The sequence below is a fragment of the Erinaceus europaeus genome, chromosome 14 (assembly GCF_950295315.1).
Source record: "Erinaceus europaeus chromosome 14, mEriEur2.1, whole genome shotgun sequence".
In the NCBI taxonomy this organism is placed as follows: Eukaryota; Metazoa; Chordata; class Mammalia; order Eulipotyphla; family Erinaceidae; genus Erinaceus; species Erinaceus europaeus.
The window spans coordinates 74,953,249-74,966,617 of record NC_080175.1 but is presented as its reverse complement, the minus strand read 5'-3'; the positions used below and the strand labels follow the sequence as shown (position 1 = coordinate 74,966,617).

At 42.9% G+C, this 13,369-nt stretch overlaps 1 protein-coding gene across 4 annotated transcripts in view; it reads right to left on the bottom strand.

Annotated features, from left to right (window-relative positions):
* USP13 (ubiquitin specific peptidase 13) overlaps window positions 1-13,369 on the bottom strand; it is a 127,874-nt gene continuing 114,505 nt past the window's right edge. For all 4 annotated transcript variants that reach the window (XM_060172009.1, XM_060172010.1, XM_060172011.1 and 1 more), the window contains 2 exons: window positions 3,472-3,556; window positions 1-270 (listed from right to left, as the gene is read on the bottom strand). In XM_060172009.1, the coding sequence (XP_060027992.1) occupies window positions 177-270; window positions 3,472-3,556 (179 nt within the window). In that variant the 3' untranslated portion in view covers window positions 1-176. The remainder of the gene's footprint in view (window positions 271-3,471; window positions 3,557-13,369) is intronic.

Below are 13,369 nucleotides of genomic sequence, written 5' to 3'. Positions count from 1 at the left end.
AAATTTCTCCCCAGTTCTATTTCAGAAGGCATCAAATGATGTTCTTTAAATAAATGATAAATACCCCCACATATCCCTTCATGTTTTGCTGTCCCAACTTTTTAATTCTTTTCTTTTCTTTTCTTTCAAATTAAAAAGGCGTATGGCTTCTTCTCGCCGGTTCGTGTGTCTGAGATTTAGCTTGGTATCCTGCGGTAAAAGTACATGTAGCCCAGGTCTTTGGGGGGCCTTTCTGAGGCACAGACTTTGTGGTCATTGTAGATCACCCACCTGAAAACAAAAGACAGAAGCCATTGATGGATTTAAGTCCGTTCCAGGACACTTTGCAAAAAAAAAAAAAAAAAAAAGCTAACCTTCTCAGTTCACTTAAAATACCAAAGATATTGTAAGACATCCACACTCCAACTTGTTGTATAAAAAGGAACAGAATGCTGGTGGAAAAATTAGAAGAGCTCTTTTATTTACGAGCTCAATCAAAAACTAGAAACCCTTTAGTCACTAAAAAAAAAAAAAAAAAAAGCCTCCAAATGTTTTAATCTCATTGGTTCCATAACTCCATCTTTAGAAGCCACAAGTAACCTAAAGAATTGTCACAATATTCTATATGACAATGTTTTCTTCAGCCCTTTTGATACTGAACTAGCCACAAATCAGTTCCATGGCCATTCAATGAACCACTACACAACTGTTAAAATTGTGAATATCACAATATGAAGTCGGGAAAAGTAGATTATAAAGGGTATTTATGTTCTAGAAAAGTAGTAAGTGTCCTATTAAAAATGATGGAGTTGTGACAATGTCATACATGAGAAAAGGTAGCAGCAACAAATGCTAGAGAGGGTGTGGAGACAAAGGAACCCTCCTGCACTGCTGGTGGGAATGTCAATTGGTTCAATCCCTGTGGAGTGCAGTCTGGAGAACTCTCAGAAGGCTAGAAATAGACCTACCCATGACCCTGCAATTCCTCTCCTGGGGATATATCCTAAGGAACCCACACACCCATCCAAAAAGATCTGTGTACACATATGTTCTTAGTAGCACAATTTGTAATAGCCAAAACCTGGAAGCAACCCAGGTGTCCAACAGATGAGTGGCTGAGCAAGTTGTGGTCTATATACACAATGGAATACTACTCAGCTATTAAAATGGTGATGTCACCGCTTTCAGCCCATCTTGGATGGAGCTTGAAAAATCATGTTAAGTGAGATAAGTCAGAAAGCGAAGGGTGAATATGGGGTGATCTCACTCAGGCAGAAGTTGAAAAACAAGATCAGAAGGGAAAACACTAAGGAGAACTTAGACTAGAGTTGGTGTATTGCACCAAAATAAACAACTCTGGGTTGGGTGGGGGAGGGTTCAGGTCCTGGAACATGATGGCAGAGGACCTAGTGGGGGTTAAATTGTTATGTGGAAAACTGGGAAATGTTATGTATGTACACACGACTGTATTTACTATTAACTGTAACACATTAGTCCCCCAATAAAGAAATAAAAAACAATGATGGAGTCATCAGGCTGGGGAGATAGCAGAATGGATATGCAAAACACTCTTGTGCCTAAGGCTGGGAGGTCCAGGTTCCATCGCCAGCACCACCATAAGCCAGAGGTGAGCAGGGCTCTGGTCTCTGTCCTTCTCTGTGTCTCTCTTATTAAAATCAATGTTTGGTTGTTTTTTGTTTTTAATGATAGGGTCATCTCCTTTGTCATATTTTGGTCAGAACTTTATGGTACCATGGTGAGTGAGATAAGCCAGAAAGAGAAGGACTAGTACAGAATGATCTCACTCATAGATGGAACTTAAGAAAAAAAGACAGGAAGGGAAAACACAAGGCAAAACTTGGGCTGGATGAGATGTATTGCACCAAAGCAAAGGACTCTGGAGAAGGAGGGAAGGAAGGGGATGGAGGGTTTCTGGTATACGATGGTGGAAAAGGATCTACGTTGAGGGAGGGAGTGTCTTGCACATACCTACCATGAGGAGATGAAAGGTTGTATCTATGTGTCAACAACATTAGTCCCTCTCCCCAATAAAGTAGGGAAGGGGAGAGAAAACTTGTAAATGCACAGATATATGTATCTATAGTAAGTGAAAAATGATGAGACAATAGATGAAGACAACAGAACAAAGATAAATATCAACATATAAATAATGTATATACACATACACACACACACACATATATATATCAGTTATCTCTAGACTCCTGGAGGATACATTCTTATAATTTACAAACTCTTAACATTTTATGACCTTTTTAAAATTGAAATTAAGGTTTTCTTTCTCAAGAAAAGTACTTTTAAAACAATTGTTATATTTGGGTAATAGAAAAAAATAAAAAAGAACTCCCTAAAAGTCAAGTCCCCATGCTCCACTGTTTTATTATTCAAGCTGAGATGACAAGACTAAAAGATACACACAAAAGACGCATCATGGAGTTTCTGGGTGGGAACTGGTCACACCTACAGTGAGAGGCATGGGGTGAAAGGTCAGTACCCCAGCAGGAGACTTGAAGGCTAAGGGTTTCTCCAGCAACCCCGCCTCAGGTAGGAGTGCCCAGGCTGGGGAGGTCAAGGACGGGAACCAGGGCACCTCCTGGGACTCGGGCCCAGAGAGAAGATTCTAAAGAGAACAGCTGTTGTACACAATGGGCTCTTTGCCAGTTCACTAGACACTGACGATTCCTCAGGAAAAGTCAAGTTTGCTGCAGAGCTGCAATCAGACAAAGCTAGCTCTGAATGACTAGGGTTTCTGGGTAAAATGTAAAGTATCCGTCAAATCTGAATGTCAGGTGAGCAAGAAATGCTTTAAAAATATATCATGTACTATTTGAGACAAGTGTACACTGGACTGTTCTTATTTGGGGTTTAATCTAAAATTCTATTTTAAGTGGACATCCTGGGTTTTTGTGTTTGGTTTGGTGAAATCACCTGGCTGTGATATTTGAAGGTGGTTTTGAACACCAGCTCTGACACAGCTACTTAAGTGCTAAGGTGTTCAACCTTCGCCAGCATCAGTGTCGAGATGTATAAAAAAAAAAAAGAAGCCATAAAAATACCTCTTAAAGATCACTGTTGAGGGGGGCCGAGTGGTGTCACACCTGATTGAGCATACATGCAAGGACGGGAATTCAAGGCCCCACTCCCCTCCTACAGTGGGGGGGAGGGGAGCACTTCACCAGTGGTGAAGCAGGTCTGCAAATGTCTATTTCTCTCTCCTTCTCTTCTCTCTGTCCTGTCAGATAATATAGAAGGGGAAGTAGAAGGAAAAAAATGGCCTCCAGGAGCAGTAGATTTATAGTGCTGGCACCAAGCCCCTGCCATAACCCTGGAGACAATAAAGTAAGTACATAAATAAATAAACACACCACTGTTGAGAAATAAATGAGAACAGACATGAAACACCTAGCAGAGAACCTAGAATACAGTAAGTAGTAGATAAAATATGGCTATTACTTTTCAAAAAGGACTCACCTTCCTTCCTTTTTGATATGGCAAACATAATGGCCACTCATTGTGGATGTTCCCATATGACTGATGAATGCAAATAATTCATACACTACGAGAAAGGAAACAACTCAGTTAAAAGGCAGCACTTCTAGAAATCACTGGCAATTTCCATCCAGACTGATAATCAGCCACATGATATAGCAGCTGTTCAGAGTGCCCAGTTTTATTTATCTGCTTTTTATTTCTTCCCCTGTTTATGTTCTTATATTGAGAACATACACATGTCCACCCAAAGTGACACCAAATCCAGTCCGCAAACTTATAACAAAGCAGGACACAAAGTATCAAAGTGCAGCTGCCATCTAATTCCTATCTGGAAAAAGAATAAGACAGCCCAGGGACCGGGTGGTGACTCCCATGGTTGAGCACACATTCCAATGTGCAAGGACCTGGATTCAAGCCCCCAGTCCCCACCTGCACAGGGGAAGCTTCACGAATGGCAAAGCAGCGCTTACAGGTGGCTCAGTAGCTCTCCCCCTTTTTAGCTCCCCCTTCCTCTCAATTTCTGGCTGTCTCTATCTAATAAATAATACATGGTTTTAAAAAATTTAAAAGAAAATGTTAAAAAGAAAGAGTAGAAAGCCCACAGTCCAGACTAGTGGTAAGCTACTGAGTCTAAATGGGTAACCCTGTAGCTGAACGATGGTGCACACATCTGAGCACACACGTCACATGAAAGAGGACCTGGGTTCAAACACCACATTCCCACCTGCAGGGGAGAAGCTTCATGAGTTTTGAAGCAATGCTTCATATCTCTCTCTCTCCATATATATACTCATGAAGCTTCTCCCCTGCAGGTGGGAATGTGGTGTTTGAACCCAGTGTACTCAGATGTGTGCATGTTAAAATGTTAACAGATGTTAAAATGATGAGATCTTCAGGAGTCGGGCAGTAGTGCAACGGGTTAAGCACAGGTGGAGCAAAGCACAAGGATATGCATAAGGATCCTGGTTTGAACCCCCGGCTCCCCACCTACAGGAGGTTTGCTTCCCAGGCGGTGAAGCAGATCTGCAGGTGTCTATCTTTCTCTCCACTTCTCTGTCTTTCCCTCCTCTCTCCATTTCTCTCTGTCCTAACGATGACAACGATAATAACTACAACAATAAAAAAAAATTTAAAAATAATGAGATCTCCTTTACAGTACTGTGGTCAGAACTCGAAGGCATCTTATTGAGTGACACAAGTCAGAAAGAGAAATACCAATACCAAATGATCTCATTTATAGGTAGAACTTAAGAACAAATAAGGATCAACAACAGTAGAGAATGTTCCATCCTCTGAAGGGGGGCTGAACAACATACTCTGTCTTACACCTGAGGAAGATGGGTTCTGAAATTGAGACAGCTTGGAACATTTCTACTCATGACCACAGAATGTGAGCTCAGATCTATAGGGATGCAGAGTTTATATAGGATCCTAAGCTGAATATGGGCCTCACATCACATCAAATCGATGGGGTTTACAGTCAACAATATTTATATACCTTTCCCGTATTTGGGAGCTATTCTCTTCCCTAATTCTTCTGTCCTTTTTCCAGCCATGACATCATCTCCCCAGACAATAACTTAGATCCACCTGCATATCAGATTTCAGGCTCAGGGAAAAAAAAAAAAAAACTAGTATAGTCATGGGTCCTTTGGAATATAACTAAAAGAGGCCTACTAACTATCTACAAAACAAAGACCCCCCCCCAACTCTTGATCTACATTATTTCAGTCTTTAGGTTCATGATTAGTCAACAATTTGTTTGGCTCTATATGTTAACTTTTCTTTCAGCCACCAGGTTCCAGATGCTACCATGATGCCAACCAGACTTCCCTGGACAGATGACCATACCAATGTGTCCTGGAGCCCTGCTTCCCCAGAGCCCCACCCCACTAAGAAAAGAGAGAGATAGGCTGGGAGTATAGATTGATTTGTCAACACCCATGCTCAGCGTGGAAGCAATTACAGAAGCCAGACCTTCTACCTTCTGCAACCCACAATGACCCTGGGTCCATAATCCCAGAGGGATAAAAAATAGGAAAGCTATCAGGGGAGGGGATGGGATACAGAATTCTGATGGAGGGAACTGAGTGGAGTTGTACCCCTCTTATCCTATGGGTTTGTCAATGTTTCCCTTTTATAAATAATAAAAAAAAGAAAATTAATAGAAAAAAGAACAAATAACAGTAATGGAAAGCATAAGGTGAAACTTGGACTGGGTGTAGCATATTGCAGAAAAGCAAAGGACTCTGGGGAAGGAGGGAGAGGGAGAGTGTGAAGACACACTGGGATCCTATTGTGTCTCCTAGATGTCAATCAAGGGGAGATGGGAGGCTGTGCCTGTGTGTTAAAGACTATGTTATAAACTATTAACCCCCCCCCAATTAAATAAGAACAATTTTAAAAGGAAGGTTCTGAAACTGACTGCTATAAACTCTTATAATAATTCAAGAGTGACACTCCATGGCTGTGCCATGCTTAACGGTGAAAGGCTGAATGAAGAGTATGAGAGAGGTCATGAGTTACCAAAGGAATGAACTCTCCACTGACTGGAATTGATAGGCTGAGGGGAGAAGAAGCCTCAATGAACCAGAAATGAAAGGGGGTTTTTGTTGTTGTTTTTGCCTCTAGGGTTATTGCTGGGACTTGGTGCCAGTACTACAAATCTCCTGGAAGCTATTTTTTCCCTTTTGTTACCCTTGTTGTTTATCATTGTTATAATACTACTACTACTATTATTATTACTGCTTTCATTGTTGTTGGACAGGTCAGAGAGAAATTGAGAGGAGGAGAAGACAGAGAGGGGGAGAGAAAGATAGACACTGGCAGACCTGCTTCACTGCTTGCAAAGCGACCCCCCTGCAGGTGGAGAGCCGGGGGCTTGAACCAGGATCCATATTCCGGTTCTTGTGCTTTGCATCATGTGCACTTAACCTGATGTGCTACCACCCAGCTCCTGAATGAAGGTTCTTTAACCTGTGCAAAAGGCACAGTGCAGCTGAGCAGTGCTCTGGTCTCTTTCTCTCCTCTCTGTAGCTCTCTTTCATTAAAAATACAGTGGGGGTAGAGGGGAGATAGCATAATGGTTATGTAAAAAAAATTCTCTCTTCTTTGAGGCTCCAAAGTCCCAGGTTCAGTCCCCCAAACCACCATAAGCTAGAGCTCAGCAGTGCTCTAGGGGATAGAAAAAAAAAGGGATATAATATATATATTAATTTTTTAATATTTATTTATTTTCCTTTTGTTGCCCTTGTTTTTTTATTGTTGTTGTAGTTATTATTGTTGTTATTATTGATGTCGTCATTGTTAGATAGGACAGAGAGAAATGGAGAGAGGAGGGGAAGACAGAGAGGGGGAGAGAAAGACAGACACCTGCAGACCTACTTCACCGCCTGTGAAGCGACTCCCCTGCAGGTGGGGGGCCAGAGGCTTGAACTGGTATCCTTACTCCAGTCTTTTGCGCTTTGCGCCATGTGTACTTAACCTGCTGCGCTACCGCCCGACTCCCTATAATACATATATCACTACTCCTGCCACCAGAAGTTTATGCCCCTACCCCCTCTCAAAAGGGGGATTTTTTAAAAAGAATTTTCATGTAATTAAGAGGGGACACATCAAGGCTCTTTTCTTCCAAGGAACTGTCCCCCAAAATAAGACATAATTAATTGGAATTTTTAATCATGCACTTCCCCCATAAGCCAGGGTTATATCAAAACAACATTCAAACACCAATACCACAGGCAATAGGTTTACAAAAAAGAAAGAAAAGGGCAAAATCCACCTGTCCCCACACTCAGACCTGTCACCAAACCTTCAAAGGCATGTCTCTCTTCTTCAGTTAAAAACAATTCACATGTGGGGGTCAGGCAGTAGCGTACTGAGTTAAGCATACATAGCGCAAAGTACAAGGACCATTACAAGGAGCCTAGTTTGAGCCCCCAGCTCCCCACCTGAAGGGGGTCGCTTCGCAAGTGGTGAAGCAAGTCTGCAGGTGTCTATCTTTCTCTGTCTATCTCTATCTTCCCCTCCTCTCTCAATTTCTCTTTGTCCTGTTCACCAACAACAATGGAAAAAAGATGGCCACCAGGAGCAGAGGATTCGTAGTGCAGGCATCGAGCCCCAGCGAAAACCATGGAGGCAAAACCAAAACAAAACAAACAAGCAAACATACAAATACAATTCACATGTATAACCAGAAACCTCAAAATAAACTAAAGGGAAAAAAGATTAACATAGATCTTAGTCCTATAATTAAGATTAGCCATGTTTATCAAGATAAGCTACCACAGTATGCATTATTCAAGACCCCTTACAGGGAACCAATAGCACAAAAGAGAATTTTTCTCAGTGCATTTGCAAACCTTAATGGGTAAGAAATCTCAATCTACGTTTATTTCCACAGTGAAGCCAAGGGAAATAATCAGGTGACTGAAAGAGGAGCTGCTGTTAATTCTTCTCCATGCTCCCAGGGGTCGCCTCCCCCACACGCCCCCAAACAAGCATCATTACATACACAACTACAAATACAGAGAAAGCTTTTTATTAATTTATTAATTTATTTATTTATTTGCCTCTAAGGTTATCACTGGGGCTCAGTACCTGCACTATAAATCCACTGTTCCTCGAGACTATTTTTCTCATTTTTGTTGCCCTTGTTATTATTGTTATTGTTGTTATTGCTGTTGTTGGATAGGACAGAGAAATCGAAAGAGGAGGGGAAGAAAAAGGGGGAGAGAATGATAGACACCTACAGACCTGCTTCACTGCTTGTGAAGTGACCCCCCCCTCCCAGCAGGTGGGGAGCTGGAGGCTCAAACTGGCATCCTTACACTGGTCCTTGCACTTCACTAGAGAAAGCTCTCTCTCTCTCTCTTTTTGTCTCAAGGGTTCGTTGTTGTTGTTGGATAGGACAGAAAGAAACTGAGAGAAGAAGAGAGGAGGAAAAGACAGAGGGGGAGAGAAAGGCACCTGCAGACCTGCTTCACCACTTGCGAAGTGACCCCACTGCAGGTGGGGTGGGGAAACAGGGGCTCAAACTGGGATCCTTATGCCTGTCCTTGCACTTGGCGCCATGTGTGCTTAACCCACTGCACTACTGCCTGGCCCCCTAGAGAAAGGTTTTTATGTATCTAGAAATTCAAAGCAAAGTAAATCATTTCCCAAATGTAGATTTTCTTATTTAAAAGAATTATTTTAAAAATATCTAGTTACTTATTTAGCAGGATAGTGAGAAATTGAGAGGAGAAGAGAGAGTGAGAGATAAAGAATAAAGCTTTTACCCCTACAGGTGGGGACTTGAACCTGGGTCCTTGTGCATGGTAATGTATGTTCCCAACCAACACCACTGCCTTGCTCCCAAAATGTTAACTTCCAACAGAGAAAATTTCAAGATATGTTGGAAGAGCTGAACAAGATTTCCTCAGCTATTACCTGACAACTGTTGACTAGTATCCTTCTAAACAGCCAGAACTACAGTGTCCAGAACTAGAATTCCTCCTCCCACACCCACCCACACCCCCCACTCCTTTTCTCTTCCCACAAAACTGCTTCCTCACATGACAATTTTTTGAGTCACCAGAGTTATCACCGGGGCTCAGTGCCTGCCTGGCTCTACCACTTTTAGCAGATGTTTTCTCTTTTTCCTTTCCGTTCCCTTCTGATAGACAAGTAGAGATGGAGAGAGACAGAGAGAGAAAGACACACAAAAAGAGAGAGAGAGAGATCTGCAGCACTGGTCCACCACTCATAAAACCTCCCTCCTTGCAGGTGGAGGCTGGGGACTTGAACTTGGGTCTTCATTCATCATAATGTGTACGCTCAACTAGATGAGCCACCACTGGGCCCCTGAACACTATTTAACATCAATTTTTATCATCACTACAACCACCAAACATAACAGCAACTACAGTTGTATGTTCTTCTCTGAGAAAACACCTGAAGATTTCACCTTTTTGAAAATAACACTTACTAACATACAGTTACCAAAAGCAGTGCTAGTTAGGAATGTTGCTGATTATATTTTATGAACTATTATAGCACCTATATTTATTTGGAAAGCAGTAATGCCTTGTAAGGTTGCAATATTTTATTTATTCAGTCTACAGAGAGTACCCAGACTGAATAAACAGCAAAGACTCTTTGACATAGTCACCAAACCCCACGGGATCTTTAGCCTTCTGGACAGGAACCTAAGCTGAGTTTAGCAGCTGAACTTGATTAATAGGTTTCATTACCTATCCCTAACAGAGGGATACCAGTGCCATGATACTTATCATTTTATTCATCAGATTTGATCAAATCATTTGATTCATCGTAGCCTCTATCTACGGTACCCTCAGCATCTTGATTTCCATCATCTCTGCTCTGAAAAAAGATGGGAGGAAGAGTTTGAGAGGGATTTCATACCTTTAGAAAACTTCTGCAATCCCCCAAGGAAAGAAAGTATTTGAGAAAATCAATAGCAGATTGTGGCAGTTGACAACATGAACAGAATCTTAAAGGATCTACAAACTGTTTCCCCAGCACCAATCAGCTCAAAATTACTAATCCCCCAAACTTCCTTCTTTTTTTCAAAATGGTTTGATTAGAGAAATAATGATGTTCAAGACAAGTGTTGTCACGTGGGCACAATCATCTCCCTATAATGGGTGTCTGCACAACACTCCCACCACTGACGGAAGTCTTCCTCTGCCATGTGCAACTGGTCCTCAATGTCCTCTCTGTCCTCCCAGACCCCACCTTCTCCCTAGATTCCATGACATTATGGCTGGCTCAGATCTCACCCTGTTTTCCCTCTCTCTTCTTGCTTTTTAGTTCCCACCTATGAAGGAGGTCATCCAATATTCCTCCTTCTCAATCTGACTTATCTCACTTAACCTGCTTCCTTCAAGCTTCATCCAAGATGAGGGGAAGGAGAGAATTTCATCATTTCTTCCAGCTCAGTAGCATTTCACTGTGTATATACACCACCGCTGGGCTAGCGTGGGGGTGCCTCTTCTGGGCGCATACTCTCTGGGTTGGAGACAACGCGACCAGAGCCAGCCTGGGCTGCTATTCACTCAGCAATGCGAGGGAGATGACTCAGGAACCAAACATGTGAACATGTGGCGCGAGGCAATGCAGTATCTTCCTTAGTTACTCATCTATAAATGGGCATCTGGGTTGTTTCCAAGTTTAGTCTATTACAAATAGTGCTGCTATGAACATAGATGTGCATAGATCTCTCCAGAGAGGTGTTTTTGTGATCTTTGGATAAATCCCCACTATCTAACACTCCAAGCACCCAACACTTCCCTCCAGGGTTCAGAGGGAATCACAGAGGCCAGTGATTCAAGCTTCAGTGTAGATGAGTGTATTCTATGAATGGCTTCCATTTCACTTCCAATAGAAACACTGGAATTGGTTCTATTCGGAAGCAGGTTGGGAATTAGATCCCTACGCACTGAAGTGAGTGTAGTTGGATTTCAACTAGGTCAGCAGCACCTGACTGCTCTCAGTCTGACGGGGGAGTCTGAGCCACCCTCCTAGTGCATTTCTCAGGAAGCCCAGGGAGCTGGGAGCCCCACCATCATGCAAATAACATGTCTCTTCACTCCCCTTACTGGAAAAATCTCAGCTGCAGAAGACATCTGAAACATCACAGCACGGTGACTGAAGGAGCCAGAGTAGGTCTAGAGTAATCACAGCCTAATCACACTTTAATTACACTGGCAATCAGTGAATTCTTTAAAAAAAAAAAAAAAGAAAGAAAGAAAAGAAAAAAGAAGAAGAAAGTAAACTCATTAAATGCAACACTGAAACAGAAATGATTTTGCAAATAACAGGAGCCCAGCCTGGTCAGACTGGAGGACTGATTCCTAACACTTTTCACTTTTTTGAGTTGTCTTTTAATTTTTTTTTTTAATTTCTTTGCCACTCTGGTTACCGCTGGGGCTCAGTGCCAGCACTACGAATCCACCACTCTCAGCAGCCACTTAGTCCTTTTTCCTTCCTTTCTATTTCATTTATTTTTTAATCTACTTATTCATTCATTTATTAATAGAGAAGTCGAGAAGGGAGATATAGAAAAAAGAGAGATAGGGAGGGAGAGAGAGGGAGGGAGAGAGGACGAGAGGGAGAGAGAGAGAGAGAGCGTGAAACATGCAGCACAGCTTCACTGCTCTTGAATCTTTCCCCTTGAAGGTGGGAGGTGGGGGCTTGAACGTGGGTTTTTGCACACTGTAACCCGTGTACTCAACAGAGTTCACCACCATCCACCCCTTTCTATTTTATTTGATAGAGCAAAGAGAAATGGAGAGAGGAGGGAATAGAAAAGGAGAAAGACACCTACAGAGATGCTTCACCAGTCATGGAGCACCCCCTGCAGGTGGGAAGTAGGGAATTGAGCCCAGGTCCTTATCCATCACACCTGGTTAGTATGATCAACCAGGAGCACCACCACTCGGCCCCTGAGTTGGTTTTTCTTGTTATTGTTTTTTTTTAACTTCAACTTCAAGTTAAGAGTGCTAACCCTATCCTACGGTTTAGTCAATGTTTCCTTTTTAATAATAAAAAATTAAATTAAAAAAAAAGTGCTAACCCTCAAATCTGCAGGACAAGACATCCTGCCTCCATCTCAGTTCAGAAAATTGGAGGGAAGGGGATTGACTAAGGCATGTCAGAGAGAAAGTGCACAGGCTTCAAACATGAAAGACCCCTAAATCCTCATCACCCCAAAAACGGTATCATCTGTTTTCCATCTACACCATGCCTCGGCCTCGCGTGAGCTTAATGTGCAACTTGGCGATACGAGAATCCGGCATGAAGCCCAGCCAGTCTATCTTGGCGTTACTCTCGATCGCACTCTTGTCATTTCATGAACATCTCATAAAAACTGCAGCAAAGGTGGGTGCGAGGAATAACATCATTGCAAGACTGGCCAGCTCCTCATGGGGCGCGAGCGCTTCCACACTACGATCATCATCTCTGGCATTATGCTATTCCACTGCAGAATACTGTGCCCCAGTATGGTTCCGTAGCCCCCATGTCCACTTGGTCGATTCCAAATTATATTCCTCCATGAGGATAATTTCTGGAACCATCCGTTCCACCCCGGTTCCATGGCTGCCAGTTCTTAGCAACATCGCCCCGCCAGATACTCGTCGGGATGCGGCATCATCTAAGTTCATTTCCCACATCTACGCTTGACCGGACCTGCCAATATACGCGGATATCTTCGCCCACCCTGTCCAACGCTTGACGTCTCGTCACCCAATCTGGTCCCCTACGCCTACACTGAACTTCTCTGTTCCAGACTCTTGGAAACAGAGTTGGCAGTCAGCTGAGGTAAAGAACAAACACCTCATCACAGACCCCTACAAGCGTCAACCCGGCTTTGACCTGGCACGTTATGATTGGGCCCTCCTCAATCGCTATCGAACAGGCCATGGCCAGTGCGCCGCTATGTTCCATCGCTGGGGAGCCAGAGACGACCCGAACTGCCCCTGCGGCTACAGACAGACTATGACCCACATAGTCAACGACTGCCACCTCTCCAGATTCAAAGGAGGTCTCGAAACTTTACATCAGGCTCAACCTGATGCTGTTGACTGGCTACGGAAGAAGGGCAAACGCTAGAAGAAGAATCACCCCAAATGTCCTCCTTTGAATTCCAGGCCATATGTGTTGGGGTGGGGGCGCAGCTGAGGTAGCACCCAGCAAAGAGAAGGCATGTGACCAAGGTCTGTTCTATTTCACCAGGTAGCAAAAGCATCAAGCACTAAAACAAGTTAGTAACATTCAAATGAGAGTTTTATGGAGTGACATAATTAATAGTACCAGTGATATTAATTAACATAGTCCCTAAAGAACTTGACACAGGTGCTTGCTTAATCCCTGT